Below are 21,192 nucleotides of genomic sequence, written 5' to 3'. Positions count from 1 at the left end.
TGCATGCCCCGTGCACGTGTGGGGTTTGAGCAGCCTGCTGAGTTAGCCCTTACTGTATGTTCACCCCTGGCTCTGGGCTTTCAGCAACACCAGCAACTTCGTTTTAGCGTCTACATGTTTTCTTTTTTAAGGTTTGTTGGTTTTGAGATAGCGAGTGCACACACGTGCCTGTGCATGGGGGAGGGGCAGAGAGGAGAGAGAGAATCCCAAGCAGGCTCAGCACTGTCAGCTCCGAGACCAATGCGGGGCTCCATCTCACAGACTATGAGATTATGACCTGAGCTGAAGTCGGACGCTTAACTGACTGACCCACCCTGGTGTCCCTAGCATCTACATTTTGTATAGTATTTATGGGAGAGAGGCAGCAATAGGGGACACTTTTCATAATTTTTCCGTAAGTCCAGAACTGTTCTAAAAAGTAAAGTCTGTTAAAACAAAAACCAAGATAGTCTGTAACTCCCAGACTGGGAAAAATCCAAATGTTGGGTCAAAATCAAAGTGCTAGTGAGGGCATGGGGGAATGGGCACCCTTATATTGCTAACAGAACGCAAACTGGGACAAACCCCACGGGGCACAATTTGGCAATATCTGTACAAATTACAAACGTAATTGTAACACTTTGGCCCAGTAACGTCATGTATAAGATTTGCTGTAAGGACATACTCCCTGTGTGCCACAAGGCCCACCTCCAAAGATTATTCGTTCCAGCCTCGTGGGTTGTTGGTCAATCAATACAGGATGTGGTAAGTCACGGCGCATTTATATGATGGGACACTAGGCACCTAAGAGCAGGGAAGTGCTGATTTGGACAGACTTCCAAGACTTCTAGTTACGTTGAAAGAGCAAGGAGCGGCATGCGGTGTGCAGGACGCTGTGTGCTGTGGGAGAATAAAAGGATTAACAGGATTATATATTTGACTCTGCCTGCATTTGTGTAGAATCTCTCTAGAAAAATATACAAGCAGCTGGTAACACTGGTTGTCCCCGATGAAGGGGGCCGTTGGGGAGATAGGAATTAGAGGGATCTGTTTCTTTGTAGAAACTTTTATCTTAAAAAAAAAAAAAAAAAAATCAAGTCTTTGTTTTTTGAAAGAGTAACAATCACAAGGTATCCCAAGCTTTGCTTCCTTGAGGCAATTAATATTTGCAGGGTCTTTTTTTTTTAATTTTTTTTTTTTTTTACATTTATTTTTGAGAGAGAGCACAAGGTGAGGGAGGGGCAGAGAGAGAGGGAGACACAGAATCAGAAGCAGGCTCCAGGCTCCGTCCAAACTGTCAGCATAGAGCCTGACGCAGGGCTCGAACCCGCGAGAACTGCGAGATCATGACCTGAGCTAAAGTCGGATGCCCAAACGACTGAGCTACCCAGGCGCCCTAATATTTGTAGGTTCTAAAGTAACCTTCCAGAAGCTTTGAATGCATAGGCAAACAAATAACACATACCCTATTTTAAACAAACAAACAAAATAATAATAGTTTGCACTGTTCACATGTTGCTCCCCCCACCCCCACCCCAACTTAATCTAGTTTGGAGATTGGTCCATATCCACACATAAAGAGTTTTTTTGTTTTAAAAATCCTCAGGGACGCCTGGGTGGCTCAGTCGGTTGAGCATCTGACTTTGACTCAGGTCATGATCTCACGGTTCGTGGGTTCGAGCCCCGTGTCGGGGTCTGTGCTGACAGCTCGGAGCCTGGAGCCTGCTTCAGATTCTGTGTCTCTATCTCTCTCTGCCCCTCCTCTGCTTGCAGTCTCTCTCTCTCTCAAAAATAAACATTAAAAAAAAATTTTTTTTAATCCTGAAATAGTGTATTTCAGGATTCAATACTCACACACACACACACACACACACACACACACACACATATATAGAAAAGAATTATAAAGCAAGCATCCACATAATCAACACCCAAGTAAAGAAACAGAACTACCTGCTCCCCAGAAGTCCACCTGGGTTTCTTGCCAGTTTAAGGTAACCAGAATGCCCAACTTTACGCAGACAATCTTTTACAGTTTTACAACCTACGTATGTATGTTCAGCAGTACAACTTATTTTTGCCTGCTTTGGAATTGTGCACGAAGGCATTCGAATTGTGGGAATCTTTTATGACTTGCTGGTCTGGCTGATCATGACGTTTGTGATTTTTCCCTGCTGCTGGGAGCAGTGGTAGTTCATTTTTTGTCCTATGGTATTGTTTCTTGAACCTACAACCGCGTTTACAGTGCGTGTAATGAGGACAGATGTTGTTTAAAGCCTGCTGTGTAAGAATGCCGAGTAACAAGGTACGCGTGCTTTCGACGTTTCCGCGTGCGTTTTAGCATTTGCTGCTCCCACCAGGGCCACACGACGGGGTCTGTGGCTCTACAACCTTGGTATTGTTAGACACGAACGACCGTCATTAGTTCCGTGGGAGTGGAGCGGTATCACTGTTGGCTTACACTGCATTTTCTCAACTACGAGCGAGGAGTAGCTTTTGGATTTCCTCTTTTGTGACGTGCTTTCACCAGTTTCTCTTTTGTGTTCTTTTTCTTACTGATTTGGGGGGGGCTCTTTATACATTCTTTGAATTAGTACTTTTTGGTTATATGTCTTGCAAAATCTTCTGCCCCACTGACTTATCTTCTACTCTAGATAAATGAAGTTATTGGCTTAATTAAATAAGCTTCGTTGATACAGTTTACATAAAAATACACCCATTTTTAGTTGAAGTTTTGACAAATTTATGCACCTGTGTGACCACCGATATGATCAAGATCTGGGATATACTCATCACTCCAGAAGGTTGCCCCTGCCCCTGTACATGTTTTCCTTGATTGCAGATAGCCAGTGACCTGTTCTCAGCCACTAGTGACCAATATTGCCAGTTCTAGAATTTCATCCGTAAGTGGAACCAGATATTTTGTACACTTATGTATAGGGCTTCACTTAGCAGAGAATATTTTTGTGATTCATCTAAGCTGGTTTTTGTATCAGTATTTTGCTGAGTAGTATTCCATTCTATGAACTCACAATTTTAGTCCATCTGTTAAACCTTTGGATTATTTCCACTTTTTGTCCATCAGAAAGGGAGCAACTCTGAAAGTTCATGTACAAGTCTTTATGTAGACATGTTTCCCTTTCTCTTTTTATGATCATTTTTTGACAGGGGACCACAAATTTTGTTAATGGACAATAAGCCAATTTGAAGCCAGCTGGCTGCCGGGCCTCTGCCTTCGAGGTCCCTCCCACCCTCCCACCACTCGGGCTTTACAGCCTTTACCTCTGCCCCACCCATCAGTCTGAGACCAGGACCACCAGCCTGCAGTCCAGAGGGCCAGGCCAGTAAAAGCTGCCTGTGTACAGGAGGCTAACCTGCCCCAGGTCCTCCTGCACCACCCCCCTCCCCTGGAGTGGTGGGGCAGAATCTGTCAATTTGACAGACTGGTTTCTAGGATTAGGTCAGTCACCTGGAATTAAGCAGGAGCACCTGGGAGGCTTCTGCCCATCAGCTGAGCCCTTCAGAAGGACCTGGCCCTTAGGTGGGGCACTTGAGCTTCCAAGAGCTGAGGACAGCCTCTGGGTGACCGGGTCCTACAAGCCTGAGGATAGCTAAAACCCACCAGGAGGGATCCCTTGCCGGGACTGGAGACTGGAGATAGGAACGAGGACGGGGCAGAGGCCTTCAACTGTGAAACCAGAGGACAGTGGCCAGCTCACCGCACCCGGGCTGCAGACCAACGGAGACAGGTGGATGGGCATCGTTTTAGGCCTAGGATTTGGGGAACAGGCTTTGTTGCCCTGAGCTGAATCAGGTGTGGAGAAGCCAGCAGCTTCCCCCCCACCTGTCACCTGACTGTCTCGGGAAGAAAGGGACACTGCCGCACACCTACCTCAGGAACGAAGACAACAACTATCAAGAACAGGCCCGGCCCCCCCCCGCTTTAGACAGGAAATTGGGGTCCTCCCCCACTGCCACAGGATGAGCGAGCTGCAGCCCTACATGGGGACTTAACAGGGGGACCCGTGTGGCTGAGGCCGTGGTCCTGGGGTGTCTGTGAGGCACAGCAGCTGCTTTTCCAACTTTATTTAGAAAAACAAATCCAGGTCCCGGTGCCCCCACACCCTCCCCCACCCCAGCCATAATTTAAATAACTTAGAGACAGAGTTGGGGGTCAGTGTCGGGAAGGGGGAGGTGGGGAGGGCTGGAGAAGAGCCACTACAGCCGCCGCAGCGCCCGCTTCTTGTCCGTCTTTTTCTTGGCTGCCAGCTTCTTGTCCCGCTCACCCGCGTGCTTCTTGGCCATGGGGCCATCGGCTCCTCCAGGACCCCCGGGAGCCAGGGGGTCAGCAGAGGGGGCTGCGCCCGCACCCGGGGCCCGGCCAGCCTCTGCGCTGCTGGGCCCGCTGGCGCCCCCGTGGATCTCCGTGAGCAGGCGGGCTCGGGCGGCGTACTCCTCGTAGTTCTCCAGGAGCAGGCGGCCAGCCTCCTCGTTGAGGGCAGACTCGGGGTTAGGGTGGATCAGCAGGCACTTGATGGTCTGCGGGCAGAGGACCAAGGTCAGGGGGCTGGGCCTCGTGGCCTCCACACTGGCTGCTCCCTGTTCCCGATGCTGTCCCCCAACAAGACGCTGGCCCAGCTCACACCTGTGTCCCCTGTGATCGAGGCCTGGACTGGAGAGGGAAGGGACTTGCCCGAGGTCACTCAGGAAGCAAGGGAGACAACTTAGGAACTCACACCTGGGCCTGCTGGGACTCCAGGGCTGTTCATCTCTCAACATAAACAGGACACATAAAAACCCAGGGCTGTCACCAGAGGTACCAAGGAAGAGCCAGACTCCGGTGGGCGGGCCGGACCGAGAAAGGCATCAGGGTGTAAATAAAGGGACCTGGCCCATGAGGAACATCCAGAGGGAAGTGTAGGAAGGGAGCCGATCCCCACACCCCTTTAAGTGGGGGGTAAACCGAAGCCAGACGTGCACGGGCTCCGTGAAGGGGTGGAGCGAGACCAGCCACAGTGGGGTCTGTCCCAACCCCCCTTTTGGCCACTATGAAAGGGAGCCTGCAGGGCCCTAACTGTGCCTCAAGCGGGGGACACGACCCTTCTGGCCTGTAAACAAGGACAAGAACAGGTGGTCCCCTGGCTGCTGTGACAGGCAAGGCACATGGCCCGGCAAACACCACTGATGCTGAGCAGGGACCCAGGACCACACCCAATTCTAAGCTCTGGCCCCACACCCACAGGCCCCTCAGGGGTTCCCTCACGGCTGGGGCCAGACCCAAGGCTCCTAGGGATCATCGGGGACACAGAGTCACTCTGTGAGCTCACCTCCAGAGTCCCTGGCAGCCGCTGCAGACACGACCGGGAGAGGAGGACAAAGTACGATTACCTTGGAGCTCCATCCTCCCCAAGTGCCCAGCAGGAAACTCCGCGTCCCCACCCCACCATCTGCCCCAGGGCTCCAGAGCAATTCCATTTTCAAAAAAATGTGTTTTCTGAAGTAGCCCCCATGCCCAACATGGGGCTGGAACTCACGACCCCAAGGTTAAGAGTCACAATCCTACCGACTGAGCCAGCCAGGTGCCCCTCAGAAACCTTTTGTAAGCCTTGAGTGGGGTGGGGAGGCAGCATGTGACCTAAATGCCTTAGTGGCTGTGGAGATGGGTGTCTCCACCTGGGCTCAGTGGACACAGAGTCCGAATCACCCTCTGTGAGGCCGCAGAGCAGCACGAGCGCCTGGGCTTCCCACTCGATGCGACAAGTAAGAGTCCCCTACCACACACCGTCCCTGGTGGAGCAGAGTTGCTCCTGGTGGAAACGACAAGTTTGAGCTACGGCAGTGACGGCTGTACAAATTCTGTGACTCCCGCGTAACCAATGAACTGTATGGTCCAGGAATTTCATACTGTAAATTATAACTTGAAACCAACCCCCCCCCCGCCCCCGCCCGATGCCTGACTTGCTCCATCAGGAAAGTGTCCCATTACACAAACTCCTTGCGCGTTCCACACACAGCAAAGGTACACCAGGCACGGCACAACCTGTACAACCACGCTCAGTGGGTCAAACACTGCCAAGCCTTCCAGAATTTTCCATCTGGAAACTTGGACTTTTACACAGAAGCCCCTAACAACTTCAGAGTTTATTTTAAAAAAGAAAGAATGCACCACAGCCCAGGCGCCACTGGGATGTCCAGGAGGGGGGAGCCCCCCGCCAAGAACTCACCAGCAGCACATGCCGGATGCCCAGCTCCGCTGTCCAGTCCCTTTTGAGCACGTTGACGCAGATCTCACCGTTGGCGCCCACGTTGGGGTGGAAAATCTTGGTCAGGAAGTAGCCCTTGGGCGGGGAGGCGGGAAAGTCCTTCCCCAGCAGGAGCTTCATGCGGAACAGGCCTCCGGCGTAAGGGGTCCCCTCTGGAGTGCAGGAGGGGGCCGGGTCAGGACGCCCAGTCTCCAGTCTGGCTGTGAGCCCAGTGCCCTGCCGCCACCCCCCCCTACCCCCCCCAAGACCGAGGCTTTCGTGAGAGTGGAGTGAGGCTCAGCTCCCTGCCTCAGGGTGATGGCCCTGACCTGGTGCTGGTAGCCACCCCCGGACGCCTCCTCTCTCCTTCCCGAGGGCAGACGCTCCCACCCACAGATCTTCTAGGAAGCAGGAAGATCTTCTTTGAAGGCCCGCAGGCAAATGATGGGACTGTTGTCAACTCCAGGTCTGCCCGCCAGCCTGCCTCAGTGAAAGGTTCTCGTCCACCCACTTGCTCATGACTGACACACACACACACACACACACACACACACACACACACACACGAGGGAGCGGTTCTGTGCCCACTGTTGTTCCTCGTACCCCAATCCCCACATCCCTCAGTGGCAGCCTGGCGACTGACGTCTAGGCGCCCTCCTGCACCTGACCCCGCCTCTACGGTCACCTCTTTCCCGAAGCCAGCGGTTAATAGTTTCCTGACCGCCCTGCCCCCTCCCTGTCAAAGGAACACTGCAGCCATCACATCTTTGAACCCACCAATGGCTTCCTTTCCCAACTCCTTACAGACTCTTCTGCTCCCTGAAAGCTCCATCAGTCTCTTCTCTGTCCCTACAAAGTACCCACGGCGCCTGCCTTGGAACCCGGCCTATCACCATCGAGCACTGCGTGATAATAACCCAGAAGTCTTCCCTGACGCCCTCCCCACTGTCCCATGCGCGGCCAAGTCCTTCACCACGCGCTCTCGCAACCTCTTGTGTCACTGTGTAGAAGCAGCACACTAATTCACTGCACGGTTAAACGATCACACATAATCACCTGGTTATTACTGTTCCCTCTTGCAACACCGTGTCCGGCTAGTTCCCTGCTCTGTCCCGTGGGTCCCGGACATGACAGCAAGGAGTCTGCGGTCATCCGGCCCACCCTCCAGGCCCCAGAGAACCCCTACCTGACAAGCCTGCTACAGCCCCCGTTAGATGCTCTCACCACCTTGCAGGAAACATGTACACGGTCAGTGGTTGTGGTGTCCGGCCCTGCAAGCCGTGAGCGCCAAGTCAGAGGGCTCCCTGGTCCACCACTGCGTCCCCAGCACCCGGCACAGTCCAACTTGTAACTGGAGCTTCCTATTGTTCTAGTTCTGCTTTTTCGGTTTGTTTGTTTTCTAGATGCCACGTATAAGTGAAATCACGTGGAAACGGTCTTTCCGACCCATTCTCGTACTCAAGAGGAACCCACAAGCACACTCCTCCTGCCCACACTCACCAGGGCCCTCGATGGTGACCTGCAGGTCAGTGAGGTCTTCCTCGTTGGGGAACACCTTGATGCCATCAGGCGGGTCAGCAGTCAGCGTGGTCACCTCCTTATACACCAGGCGAATGATGTGGGGGGGCAGGTTCTCCACATTGGAGTTCTGGACACAGAAGAGAAGGGGTGGGTAGCTGGCGGAGCCGGGGCTTCCTGGATCTAAGGATGCAGTGGCCACCCTGGTGTTGATCCCGCAGTCCCCAGGTCCCCCACCCAGCATGCTCCAGATGGCCGTCCAAAGCTGACCTCCCACTAGAAATGGGGACGGGCCTTCCAAGGGGCTTGTGGATGGTTCTGCCTTCTCCAGAGGCCCCCAAGTCTTGCTCACAGTCAGGCATGGTCCCCAGTGTTTCGGGGTACGCCCGAGGCCTACCCTGGTCCCCCTCTCTACCTAACCTTGGTGAAACCATCTTCGAAACCCCAGCTCGGGCCTGGAGATGGAGGCGGAGCGTCCTTGCTCCCGGAACACCCACGGGCGAGCCACAAAGCCCCAGAGCCCTCTCCGGGACTCAGCCGGGCCTTCCCCTCTGGGGAACCTGCGGGCCGCCCAGGTTCCGCTCCTGCCCCGCCTCCAGGAGGGCCCGCGGGCCCATCCCAGGCCCGGGACCCCAGGCGGGCCCCCCCGATACCCCAGTGAGTCCGCGAGAGGCTCCTGAGACCCCGCCTCCTCCTCCAGGGGGGCCCCTGACCGCCCCTCCCGGGCCTGGCCTCCGCGCTCACCATGACTGTGGCCGGCCGGGGGCGGGTCCCCCCGGCCCCCTTCCTGCGCTCTGCGGGCCGCCGGCTGGGGCGGGGGGCCCAACTGCTGCCGCTGCGGCCCTAGGGAGGCCCCGGCAGCTCCGCTCCACTCCCCGCTGCCTCCGACGCCCGCCGCGCTGAGCGCCTAGAACTCCTCCTGCCCCGAGCGCCCAGCCGCACTGAGCCGGTCGCGCGCGCACCGCCGCCCTTTTGTAGCCGTCCGTAGGCCACACCCCCCCCCGCGGCCCCGGAGCGCCGCGCCTCGACCCGTGACGTCACCGCGCAAGGTCCTCGGCGTTCGGGGCGCTCGCTCCCTTCCCGCAAGCTGCGGGCAGAAACAGGAGAAGTTGGGGAGGGGGGCGCGCGGCAGGTCGGCCAATGGGGACGCACGGGGGTCGTAATGGGGTCCCCGGAGAATGGGGGCTCTGAGGCGGGAGAGTAGAGAAGGAGAGGAAGCGAGAGGCAACGCGACCGCTGATTGGGCCGTTTGAATGAGACGCCTCCTCCGCCCGGCGTACGCGCGCGTGCCCTGACGCCCAGGAAATCGCGCACGCGAGTAACGGTCGGCCGCGGAGCCGGGGAGGGGCATGGGAGGGCGGGACTCGGGGGGTTTAAACGGATGACGGAAGGCTCTCTGGCCAATGGGGACACGTAATGGTGGAATGGCGTCACGGGGCTCGTAAGCGCCAGTCCTTGATGGAGAAGGCGGTGCCAGGGGGGCGGGAAGGAGTGGAGAGTAACCAATGGGAACCTTGTCTAGGTCGGGCCAAGCCGTTCGTAGCCAACGAAGTTCGTCGGTTTTGTATATGCAAATTAGGTGTGCGCGGCCGTCCGCGCCCGCTCCTCAGCCCGCGGTGGGGATGGGCGCTGGGAGTCGGCTGCATTTTTCTACGAGGCGCCATTTTGTGCGGGCACTGCCCCGTGACCCGTGTCGTGTGTCGCGGGCGGGGCAGAAGCAGGTTGCACGGCCTTGAGGGCTTGGCCGTCTGTGGCCTGTGACTCTGGCCAGGTGGCAATCACGACGTCGGGTTTCTGTTTCTCCACGCGGGAAGCGGGCGCCGGGCTCCCTCGGGATGTGCCGGAAGGAGGTCGGGGCCTGGCGCTGCCCGCCAGTGGTCCTCGGGTCTCCACCCTGTAGCCCCGCGGCGGTGTCCCCGTGTCCCCGACGGACCTCGCCACCCTGCAGCCCCGCGCCGGGGAATGGTGTCCCCTTGTCCTCGCCGTGTCCCGGGCACCGGCCTCGGCCTCCCATCCCTGCCCGCCACGTGTCCCGGGAAGACCCCTGAGCCGCCTCCCTCGTGGATGCGGCCCGAGCTCCAGCAGCAGGGACCCCACTGTTGTGGTCGTAAGCAGCACCCACGGAGGATCCGCCCTGTACTGGCGAGCCCCACCTGGTCCTCAGTACCAGCCAGCCGGTTGCAGGGGACTCTGACCCGAGGGGCGCTCAAGGACACTGAGGGAAGAAGCAGGGGCCTCGCCCAGGTTCCCCCCACCCCCCCAAGCAGAGACAAGGTCGAGGTGGTATGGTAGTCAAGCCCGGCCCTGCTGCAAGGATGCATCCAAAAGACACAACCGTGCTGATAGTGACGGTCACGATGCAACCCCTGCGAGCTGTGCGCCAGGCACTGCCCTCGTTCCATTGCAGGCGGCAACCCTGTCAGGTGGAAGCACGATGTGCACGCACGAAGCTTTTAGAATAGGCGGAGGGTAACAAGGGGCAAAACCCCTGGCGGCGTGGGGCTGACGCTCTCCTGGGGGTGCCAGGCAGGCAAGCAAATATATAACGTGCTGTGGGAGTGTGATAAAGACCAGAGGAGGGAATATCAGGGCCTGCGCTGGGAGGGCGGGGGAGACAGGGAGTGATGGGGTGGGGGGAACCTTTAGAGAAAGGGAAGAGGCAGGTCTCGGGTCCAGGCCGCAGTGAGCAGAACACTGTGTTCTTTCCTTCGATCAAGGAGGAGCCGCGGGAGGCTCTGAGCCGAGCGCGACTCCGTCTGACTTCCAGTCGAGAACAGAGAGGCCGAGGAGGAGGTGCTGGCAGCCATGGAGGTGGGGATGAAGACCGTGCTGAGCAGGTTTATGGCAGTCGGGGTGGGTCGAGGGGTTGGGGTTCCGTGAAAGTCAACAGGACCTGCTGTGGGGGAGAGGGAGGGGTCGCCTACCCCCTGAACAGTCATCTTGAAATTGAGGTCAGCAGACCTTTTCAGAAAAGGCTTTCAGCTTTGTGGACCGTGGGTCTCTGTCTCAACCCACTGCTCAGCCCTGCTTTAGTGGCCTCGCCAACATGAAGAGGAAGGGGTGGCCGTGTTCCGCTTAGGCTTTGTTTACAAGAACAGGTAGTGGCCCGAGTGGCCCTTGGGTAGGTCCTTGTTTACCATCCCCTGGAATCCCAATCCCAACAGGCACTGTCCCTGCTGGAAACTTCGCAGGACCCTTCTGCCCCGCTACATTTTGACTAGACCCCAAGCTTCCAACGGCACACTCCCCAAAGTCCCCTGGGCTGCCTTTCTGTTGGTCCCTGGTATCTGCCAAGCTGTCTGACCTGAGAACACTTGGGCGTGGGTCCCTTGTACCTGGAGAACTTTCCACTGCCTTGCTTGCTGGCATACTCCACCCTCTTTGATCCCGGTCTGTCGAAATTTGTCATTTCTTGATCACTTAGGACGTGTTTATTGCTGTCACCGCTGATTAGGTGAGCTCCAGGAGATCAGGGACTCTGTCCTCAGCCCCCAGCAGGATGCCTGACAAGTCAGGGGTGTTCATTCACTCAGCAGGTGTTTGCTGAGCACCTAGTGTGTGCCGGGGACCATTCTGGGTGCTTAGGGTACCTCAGGAAACAGACAAAGATCTTTGCCCAAGTGGGGTTTGCTGTAGTGGGCCAGGGCAGACATAAAACAGTCCAATAAATTCGTAAGACTTGGAGTATGTAGAAGGAACAAGAACCGTGGACAAAGAAAGAAGCACAGGAAGGGGCTCGGGGCACTAGGTCCTGCGAATGTTAAGCTAGGTGGCCAGGGTAGGCCTCGGCAAGCAGGTGTCATTTGAACCCGGGTCGGAAGGAAGGCGAGAAGTGAGCTATAGGCTTATCAGAGAAGAGCATTCCAGGCAGCAGCGGGAACAGCTGGAACATCTAAGGAACTGCATGGAGGCCAGTGTGGCTGGAAGGTAGGGAGGAGTATGGGGGGGGAGATGAGGTTGGGGTGGGAGGTCTCATGCAGGGCCTTCCAAGCCATGGTTAGAACTCTGCCCCTTTCTCTGAGGTAGTAGGGAGCCACTGCAGGGTTTTGAGCAGAGCAGTGCTGTGGTCTGACTCGGGTGTTTGCAGGTTACTTGACTGCTGGGTGGAGAAAAGAATGAACAGCCCTGCCTCCCTGCCAGGGAGGAGACCGTTGCAGATCCTGAGAAGGGACTGTGGTGGCAGGGAAATGATCTGTAAGTGGCCAGTAAGCATGTGACAAAAATGCTCAACAGCATTAGCCATGTGGGAAATGCCACCTAAAACCACAATGGGATCCCAATTTACACCACCAGGGTGGCAGTTATAAAAAAAGTCAGCCTATAGCAAGTGTTGGAGAGGGTGTGGACAAATTGGAACTCTTTTTTTTTTTTTTAATGTTTATTAATCTTGAGAGAAAGAGAGAGTACAAACAGGGGAGGGCAGAGAGGGAGAGAGAGAATCCCAAGCAGGCTCCATGCACTGTCAGCACAGAGCCCAGCGTGGGGCTTGATCCCTTGAACTGTGAGATCACGACCTGTGTTGAGGTCAAGAGTTGGACCCTCAGGATGCCTGAGTGGCTCAGTTGGTTAAGTGTCCTACTGAGGTCATGATCTCACGGTTCGTGGGTTCGAGCCCCATGTTAGGCTCTGTGCTGACAGTTCGGAGCCTGGAGCCTGTCGTGGATTCTGTGACTCCCTCTCTGTCTGCCCCTCCCCTGCTCACGCTCTGTCTCTCTTTCAAAAATAAGTAACCATTAAAAAAAAATTTAAAAAGAGTCAGACACTTAACTAACCAAGCCACCCAGGTGCCCCAAGAGATCAGAACTCTCACACATGGCTGGTGGGAATGATAAATGGTACCACTGGTTTGGAAAACATTCTGGCAATCCCTCAGATGTAAATACAGCTACCGTGTGAACCCATGGTTCTGATTATTACTCCAGATAATTGAAAACAGACGTTTGCGCAAAAAGTCACACTTAGGTGTTGCCAACGGCATTATTCACGATGACCAAAAGGTGGAAAAACCCAGAAGTTCATCAGTGAGGAATGGCCACACCAGCTGTGGTGCCTCCCATACAATGGGCTGTTCTATGGCCACAGAAAGAATGAAATTCCTGCACATGCTCCAAGATGGAGAAAACTCAGATGCCTCATGCTCAGGGAAAGAAGCTAAAGCGGTGGCCTTGGCAGTTGGAGAGAAGAGGACAGATTGGAGAATTAGTCGGGAGGTGGCCTAGTGATGGCCCTGAGTCAGTTTGGGAGAGGTGGGGAAGGGTGGGCATAGGGTGCCTTCCCTTTGCTAAATACTGGTGACCCGGAAGCTTACTCTTTTTTGTTTGTTTGTTTGTTTTATTTTTGAGAGAGACAGAGCATGGGGGAGGGGCAGGGAGAGGGGGACAGAGGATCCGAAGCTAACTCTGTGCTGACAGCAGAGAGCCCCATGCAGGGCTCGAACTCACAAGCCCCGAGATCATGACCTGAGCCAAAGTCGGAAGCTCAAACCGAGTGAGCCACCCAGGCGCCCCGGCCCAGAAACGTCTTCTGCATTGAAACCCAGGTTGTCCCTTCAGCCTGAATTCTAGCCTCACAAATCGATTTTCATTTCTCCTGTTTGTTTGTATTACATGATGAGAGAAGTAGGTTCTGGGGGGGAACTCGCATGGCTACTGAGGTGCAGGAAGGAAAGATGGGAGGTGCAGCTCTCGTCCTCCCCCCCACTCACGCACACCCCCTCGGCTACCCCTGTGAGCACCCCGGGGGTCCGGGAGCGGCTGTGCTCACATCTGTGTGTGCACGTCCACACACACCTGCCCTGGGGGGGGTGGGTGTGCCCTGCTCCTCGGGAAGAGCGCCCACACTTTCTAGCACTCTCCGACCCGTGAGCGTTTACTCCAGGTCCAGTCCTTGGCTACAAGCTGCAGGGAGCACACGTGAGCATTTACCTTTGGGCACTGTCCTGAGCTTTCCTGAGGGAGAAGCGCCTAGAAGTGGCCCTTGTTTGGATCCTCACCACCATCAGGACCTGACCTGTTTAACAAGTGTTTTACTGTTGTTGTTGTTGTTGTTGTTTTTAACGTTTATTTATTTTTGAGAGAGTGTGTGAGCGCAAGCGAGTGGAGGAGGGGCATTGAGAGAGAGAGAGAGACAGACAGAATCTGAAGCAGGCTCCAGGCTCTGAGCTGTCAGCACAGAGTCCGTCATGGGGCTTGAACTCACAAACCGTGAGATCATGACCTGAGCCGAAGTCGGACGCTCGAGTGTCTGAGCCACCCAGGCTCCCTAACAAGTGATGTTTCTTTTTTCTTTTTCTTTCGTAAGCACCATCCGTTTGCCAAGCGCTGTTCTGCGTGCTTGGGACAGATCCAAGAGCAGGACAGGAGACAAAACCCTGCCTTCCCGGGGCTTTCGTTGTAGGGGGAGATAGGTAGTAAACACCAAGCACAAAACCCAGGTGCTCAGCTGTCCTGGTTTGCGCAAGACACAGGACTTTCGGTGCTAAAACTGGGAAAGTCTCGGGCTAGTACGCAAGGAAGGTTGATGGTGTGAAATGGTACTAATTACTGAGAAATCAGAGCAGGGTAAGGAGTATTGGGAATGCCGTGGGAGGGCATTTTAGGCAGGGTGGCCACGGTGGACTTTCTTGAGAAGGAGGCATTTGAGTACAGGCTTAATGGCGGTGAGGGAGCAAGTTTTGTGGAAATGTGGAGAAAGCCGTTCCGGGCAGGGGTGCAGCCGACGTCGATGTCCTGATTCAGGAATGAGCCTGGATATCAGCGATCTTCAAAATGCATGATCGATCGCGGGCAGACCACGGTGCTTTCCCCATCAGCCCTGTCTCCTTTCCTCCCGGTGTGGCTGAGCATTTTCCATGTGTAAATACCCCCATCTTCATTTCTGAGGCCACTGTCTGTGGTGGTCAGCAGGTCCTCTGCCCCTGGGGGGCTTCAAACCTCTAAGCACTTGGCCGTCTGCGGTTGACTCAGTAGGTGATTAACAACACCGCGTGCCCTTGTGTCCCAAGAGCAGGAGTTCGAGCTCTCCTGGGTGGGAGGGACCTTCACTGATTGGAAGGATGCCCCGAAATGGATCAGGCAATGGACACGCTGGTAATGACCCGCTTCTTCCGCCGGCTATTCCAGGCACTAGAAACCCTAGAAAGCAGTGCAGACATCACGTTGGCTGAAAACACACTTTCGTGCACCAGGGCCTTCCTTTACTGGCTGTAAAACCAGTACCTCTGCTGCACACCCAGACCAAGCAGGGTAATGATCAGTGCCGGTGAGGACGGAGGCAGAGAGATGTTCGCACATCCACGGACCCGGCAGGACTTCTGAGGCTGCAGCGTGGCATTTGAGTAGCAAATGTGTAAAACACACCACCGTGCAACTCAGACATTCGTCTCCTGGGAGCTCATCCTAGGAAACGAGAAGCGAACGCACCAAGCGGTTTGTGAAAGATGTTCCTCCAAGCATTGTTTACAGTAATGGAAAAGGGGAAGAACCCAAACGTTGTGTGGGTAGGGACGGGAGTCTGTCACTTCCATGTGCCATTGAGAGTCCTGGTGAATTTGTTGTTGGAATCAGTGGTGTCTCACAGAGTCTGACGGGGGTACTGAATCCTGTTCCCCTGGAATGATCGTGTGCAAATGCTAAGTAATAAATGCCAGAGGAATGGTGAAATTAGAAAATTATCATTCGGCAGACACCACAGTAAGAATCACCCAGATTCTAGGCAAGAGAATCACCCAGGGAGGCTTGAACCAGCAGGTACAAGTTTGAGGGGGAACAAGTCCGAGGGCCCTCAGGCAGGGTACTTCCTGTTTACCGAGGGGGAAACAGCCCCTCCTCGGTGCCCCGGCCAAGTGGTCCAAGCTAACAGCAGCAGTCCCAGCTGGTGGCCAGCACAGGCTGTCCCCATGGTGATGTGCCAAGAGGTTGGTGTCACCGCTGAATCTCCTGCCGGACGTGCACAGCCTGGGCCTATTCATGAGGAGACCTCGGACCGGGTGCAGGGACATCCTGCAAAAGAGCCATCCTGGACTCCTGAAAAGCATCAATGGCGTGAAAAAGACAGAGGGACTGATCAAACTAGAGGAGCCTCAAGAGACAATCACATGCAATAGCTCGTCCCCAGACAGCAGGGACTGCAAAGAAACTGCTCCAAAGCAGGGTTGGGACAGTCGGTGAAACCGGAACATGGGCTTCATCAGCGTGAAGTGCTTGGTTTCGGTCCCTGTGCTGTGGATGTGGAAGAGAACGTCCTTGTTCTCCACAAATGCCCCTTCGCGACAAAAGGGTATGACGTGCACAACTCACCCTCACGTACCTTGGAGAAGAAAAAAAAGGTGTTTATATGGAAAGAGAATCCCGAAGCGGTGTGTTGCAACGTTAACAACTGGTGAATTGGCGAAGGGTGTACAGGTGTTCTCTGACTTATTCTGGTAGCTGTTGAGCAAGTTTGAAATTATTTCAAAACCCGAAGTTAATGGCGGCAGAGGGGAAGGCACATGGACACGGCGTCTGGTGTAGATTTCAGGAGCTCGCAGGCCCTCCCTGTCAAACGGGTTAAGAATAGTCTCGTGGGAGCTGTATTTATTGACACAGCGGAGTTGCAGACTGAGCAAGTGTTAGGCTACGAAGGCAGAAATGCTCACGTCAGACCATAGCCTTGACTTGCCCATCCAAAGCACAGTGTGTGTCGATCGGATTGTTCTTTTCTGGGTGGAACACAAGTGAAGAAGGCGACTGGACTGGCACATGGAGGCCGTGTCCAATGAAAAGTACGTGCCTTTAAGCCCTGGCCTTGCAACTCAGTGTGGTCACTCTGCAGGGCCGAGGAGTGAGACTGGGACCTCCCATCTTGCAGTCCCTCCTGGGCACACGCTCAGCGAGGGGAGTGCCAGTCAAAGCTGGCACCGTTTACATTTAAATTTATATTTGATTTTAGGGGCGCCTGGCTGGCTCCGTCGGTCGAGCGTCCAACTCGATTTCAGCTCCGGTCATGATCTCACAGTTTGTGAGTTCGAGCCCTGCGTCGGGCTCCCCACTGACACAAAAATTCAGAAGCACAAAAGAGGATATGTCGAAAAGCCTCTAGGCACCCATCCCCCCCCCCCCCCCCCCCCACAGGCAACCTGTAACAGCCAGAATGGACTACACTGTGCTGCAGTAACAAGTAGCCCCCAAACCCCCATTGTTAAAGGAACAGGGTTTATTTCCCACTCACACTGCATGTCCATCGAGGCTTGGCTGAAGTTGCTATTTGGGGCCCTGGCTGATCTGTCTTGGATGCAGGCCCACAGAGTAGGCATCACCTGAAACATTGCCAGTGGGGAAAGGAAGAGTGTGGGGATCTGTCTGCACATGGGCTCTCGGAAGCTTCTACCTACCTCTGTTCCTACTTCAAGCATATCACGTGGGAACATATGATCTCAAGGGGACAGGGGAGTACTGTCCTTCTGTGTCCCTATGGGGAGAATTGTTGCGTGCTCAGGGAACCCATACTTGGATGCGCAGCATGGTCACCTCTCCCCCACCCCCTCCAGTTATCTGCAGACAAAGACGCCAATGAGAAGAGGTGGTTTCTAAGAATATGCAGACAACCCTTGTGCTCACCAGGTGACACATTTAACGAGGGAGCATAACACCAAGATTCAAGTGCACTGCACGCGTCCCTCCTGCCCCACTAATCTACAGCCAAACAAATAAACCTGACTAGGTGAGCTCTGGCCAGTGCTGAACAGTTGACCACACGGAAGGGGATGAGGCTTTCTCCAAAGCAGATCACACTGTCCCTCCAGCAAGCTAGGAGTGACCACTTCCCCACAAGGACAGTGCGATGGTTAGATTTCATGTCCACTTTGCCAGCCTACCATTTCCATTTGCTGGGTCAAACCCCAGTCCAGATGTTGCTGTGAGGTATTTTGTAGATGTGATTAATGTCTACTATCCGTTGACTTCAAGATCACATGCGTGGGCCTCACTCAATCAGTTGAAGGCCATAAGACCAAAGATAAAGTATCTCAGAGAAGAAGAATTTTGTGTCAAGGCTGTAACATGGAAAGCCTGCCTGAATTTCCAGCCTTTGACCTGCCTCACAGACTTTGGATTTGCCAACCCCACAATCACAGGAAGCAGTTCCTTAAAATGAATACACACACACACACACACACACACACACACACACAGTCTTATTGGCTCCAGTTTTCTGGAGAACCCTGACTAATCAAGTAAAATCTAAAATTTGGGAAACGGGCTCCTGGGTGGCTCAGTTGTTTAAGTGTCTGACTTCGGCTCAGGTCATGATCTCCTGGTTTGTGAGTTTGGGCCCCATGTCAGGCTCTGTGCTGACATCTCAGAGCCTGGAGCCGGCTTCGGATTCTGTGTCTCCCTCTCTGTCTGCCCCTCCCTCGCTTACACTCTCTCAAAAAATAAATAAATGTTAAAATTTGGGAAACAAATGCACCAGAGAGGGAGGGATTTTCTTTTCCTTTTTAATAAAGGATTTTATTTTTAAGTAATCTCTGCACCCAACATGGGGCTCAAACTCACAACCCCGAGATCAAGTGTCACACACTCCCCAGGAAGTGTGTTATCTTCGAGATGAAATTAGGCTTCCCAGGAAGGGGTTATCTTTGAGATAAAATCAATACTGGAATGAACCGCACACACAATCCACCCCCAGAGGCATGTGCAAAGGAGCCCTTCAATGTAAGATGGAAGTCTACGATTCATGAACAAACACTTTGGTGCCCCTAGGGGACAGGTGTCCTAAAGTTCATAAAGCCTTGCAGGCGCCTACTCTCCCCAGTGTGGCTTACTGTCAGCTCTTGTCCTCATTATGCAAATATTTTAATGCACTGGGGGAAAAATCCTTCCTTGTTATCACAAAAACTGGTAATTGAATGAACCGTGCCATGTAACACCCCCTGTTATGGCTTGAATTGTGTCTCCCCCTCCCCCCAGAATAGAGACATTGAAGTCCTTCCTAATCTCCAGGACCAGTGAAGGTGACCTCTTTTGGGAGTAGGGTCTTTACAGATGAGCGGGTTTAGAAGTCACTGAGGATGGGCCCTATTCCAACATAACTGGTTGTCCTTAGAAAATGGGGAAGTTTGTACCCAGAGACAGAAAAGTACAGAGGGAAGATGATGTGAGTGTAGAGTGCCAGCTGTTGCCAGCAAGCCACCAAAAGCTAGGAGAGTGGCACAGCACCAGTTCTGCTCTGCCTCAGAAGGAACCAACATGAGACCCTTTGCTCGCAGACCTGCAGCCTGCAGAACCAGGAGGTGGCACATTTCTGTTGGGTGAGCTGCTCGGTTCAGCGGCCCCAGCAAACCAACAGCACGGAGCACCCCGCTTCCGCCAGACTCAGCCAAAGGCCTCAGGTAGAAGGAGGTGCAAACACATGCTTAAATGCACAGAGGGAAGAGGCTTTCTTTGGAAGAAACCGAGGACTTTTCAAGGTGCTGTACCGGTCCCTCCCACACCCAGCTCCTTTCTTGGTGACAGATTGGGGGGGGGGCAGCCCTGACCACCTCTATGGACTCTTAGATGCCCACCCCTGCCTCGGCCAGTGACACAAACGCAGAGGTGGAAACCCATTTCTTCTCGACAGTAAACCTTGAGACTGGGGCTCAGGAAACATCTGTTTATTCCAAAAAATACCAAGTTACCACTCCACCGCTGTCCTCACCAAGGAACTGGGGGGGAGGGGGGTCTGGTGTAGAGCCCGGGAGGGGCAGGGATAAAAAGCTGTCCAGCACTGTCTGGTCCAGAATTGTTTGGCTTCTCTCTGCACCCCTCCCCTTGCCCCCTCCACCAGAAGTGGGGGGTGGGGGAAATGTGTGAGTGTGCGCGCATGCGCATTTATCAGGGGCGGAAGACTCAGATGGCGAGGTCCCTGCTCCGGAAGCATCGAGGGTGATCGGGCAGGGCAGGGCTGCTTCCTCACCCCCTTGAGACCTCTCCCCACTATGGCTTATTTGAGATAAGAGGTCAAGGCCCCGAGGTCAGGCGGCCTGTGGCAGAATGAGTGCGGGGAAGGGGGAATGAGATTCCTGGAATCCAGGCCAGGAGAGAGCAAGTTGAGGTGTGTGGGGGCGAGTACAAAAGCTGAAAGATCCCAAACCCCCAAATTCTGGGGGCTGGAGAAAGCTGAGTGCTCAGTGGGGAAGGTGAGCAGAGGGTCTGCAAGGGGGGGCAGGTGCCCAAGCTGGCTCCTTTCTTGGGAAGTCACAGTCTGCCTGAGGGGCACTGGGCGCGGCGAGGCCCTAGGAGGGATTGGAGGAACCCAGAGGAGCAGCCATAAGCATGGAGTCAAAAAACTGGCACTGGGGCCCAGGTAGATGGGGGTGGCTCCCCAGTTCCCTCGGTGTGGTGGGAGCTGAGGGCCAGTTCTCTGCCCCAGGCTCCTGACGGGAAGGGATGAGCTGAGGTGCCAGTTTTGGGGGGGGGGGGGGGGGAGACAAGAGGGAGAGGGACGGCCCAGAGAAGGGAGAAGAGGCCCCCTCGCCTTGCCTTGGGGGCTGGGGAGGGGGTATGTAGCCCTTTAAAAGTGGGGGAATGGCCGCCCCCCTGCAACATGGCTATATACAAAGGGAATTGGGGCAGATTGTGCATTGGGTGTTGAGGAATCCCCAAAACCCCTGGAGGCTCCCTGGTGTGTGAGGGGGAGGGAGGGGGAGAACACTACCTCTCCGTCGTCTTGAGATGATGCAGATCACCACCCCACCATGGCACTGGCAGTGGCTGTGGCCCTCAGGATGGGCCTGCTCCACGATCAGGCCAGCAGAAGACATGATTGAAGGCCCCAGAGGGGCCACAGCTGCCCACCCAGCCCATGGGGTCAAGTCTGGCCCAAGCCAATGGAGTGCTGTTTTGGATAGGGGTCCAGGTAACAGGGGCAGTGATATCACCTGAGACCTGTAAAGCCCCCCCCCACACACACACTCCCTGGTGATGATAAAAGGTATTTGTGTTGACCCTGTCACCGATGAGATGGTTGGGTGAAGGGCTGTGAGTTACCAGGAGGGGCCTGGATGCCCTCACCAGGGGGGTGATGGGGTCTGGCCAAGACCAGGTCTGTGGCGGGGTTGATGCAGGCATCAGCTTAAGTCAGGGGAGAGGCAGTGACATCATTAAAAAGGGGCAGACTAAGGATGATGTCATCAGAGGGGTCCTCACCTTACTCCATTTTTGAGGGAATAGGAAAATGGTGTGTTATTGTGCTAGTTCCCCTTACGGGAACGATTATAGGTGCCATGGGACCCCAGAACACAACTGAAATGCAGCCATTGTCGTGCTTGGCCCTCAAGATGATGGATCCTGGAAGATGACGATGCATATGGTTGAAGTGGATCCTAGTAAATGATGACATATTTGGGTGTCATGGATCCTAGGAGATGATGATGCTATGGTTATGGTGGGTCCTGGGAGGTGATGACACCATGGTGGGAGTGGATCCTGGGGGG

The 21,192-nt window shown here is 54.7% G+C and overlaps 2 protein-coding genes across 2 annotated transcripts in view; one reads left to right on the top strand and one right to left on the bottom strand.

The window, feature by feature from the left end:
• RPL28 (ribosomal protein L28) overlaps positions 1-21,192 on the top strand; it is a 139,127-nt gene that overhangs the window by 5,158 nt on the left and 112,777 nt on the right. The gene's annotated exons all lie outside the window — the stretch shown is intronic.
• Positions 2,963-8,635, bottom strand: UBE2S (ubiquitin conjugating enzyme E2 S). The gene is made up of 4 exons (XM_049621498.1): positions 8,484-8,635; positions 7,722-7,869; positions 6,204-6,394; positions 2,963-4,518 (listed from the first exon to the last, which is right to left on the bottom strand). The coding sequence occupies exons 1-4, from the start codon at positions 8,484-8,486 to the stop codon at positions 4,198-4,200; spliced, it is 663 nt and encodes a 220-aa protein (XP_049477455.1). The 5' UTR covers positions 8,487-8,635; the 3' UTR covers positions 2,963-4,197.

Source organism: Panthera uncia, assembly GCF_023721935.1.
Source record: "Panthera uncia isolate 11264 chromosome E2 unlocalized genomic scaffold, Puncia_PCG_1.0 HiC_scaffold_19, whole genome shotgun sequence".
Classification (NCBI taxonomy): Eukaryota; Metazoa; Chordata; class Mammalia; order Carnivora; family Felidae; genus Panthera; species Panthera uncia.
Note: the sequence above shows the minus strand (reverse complement) of the source record. Positions and strands in the feature narration are given on the sequence as shown.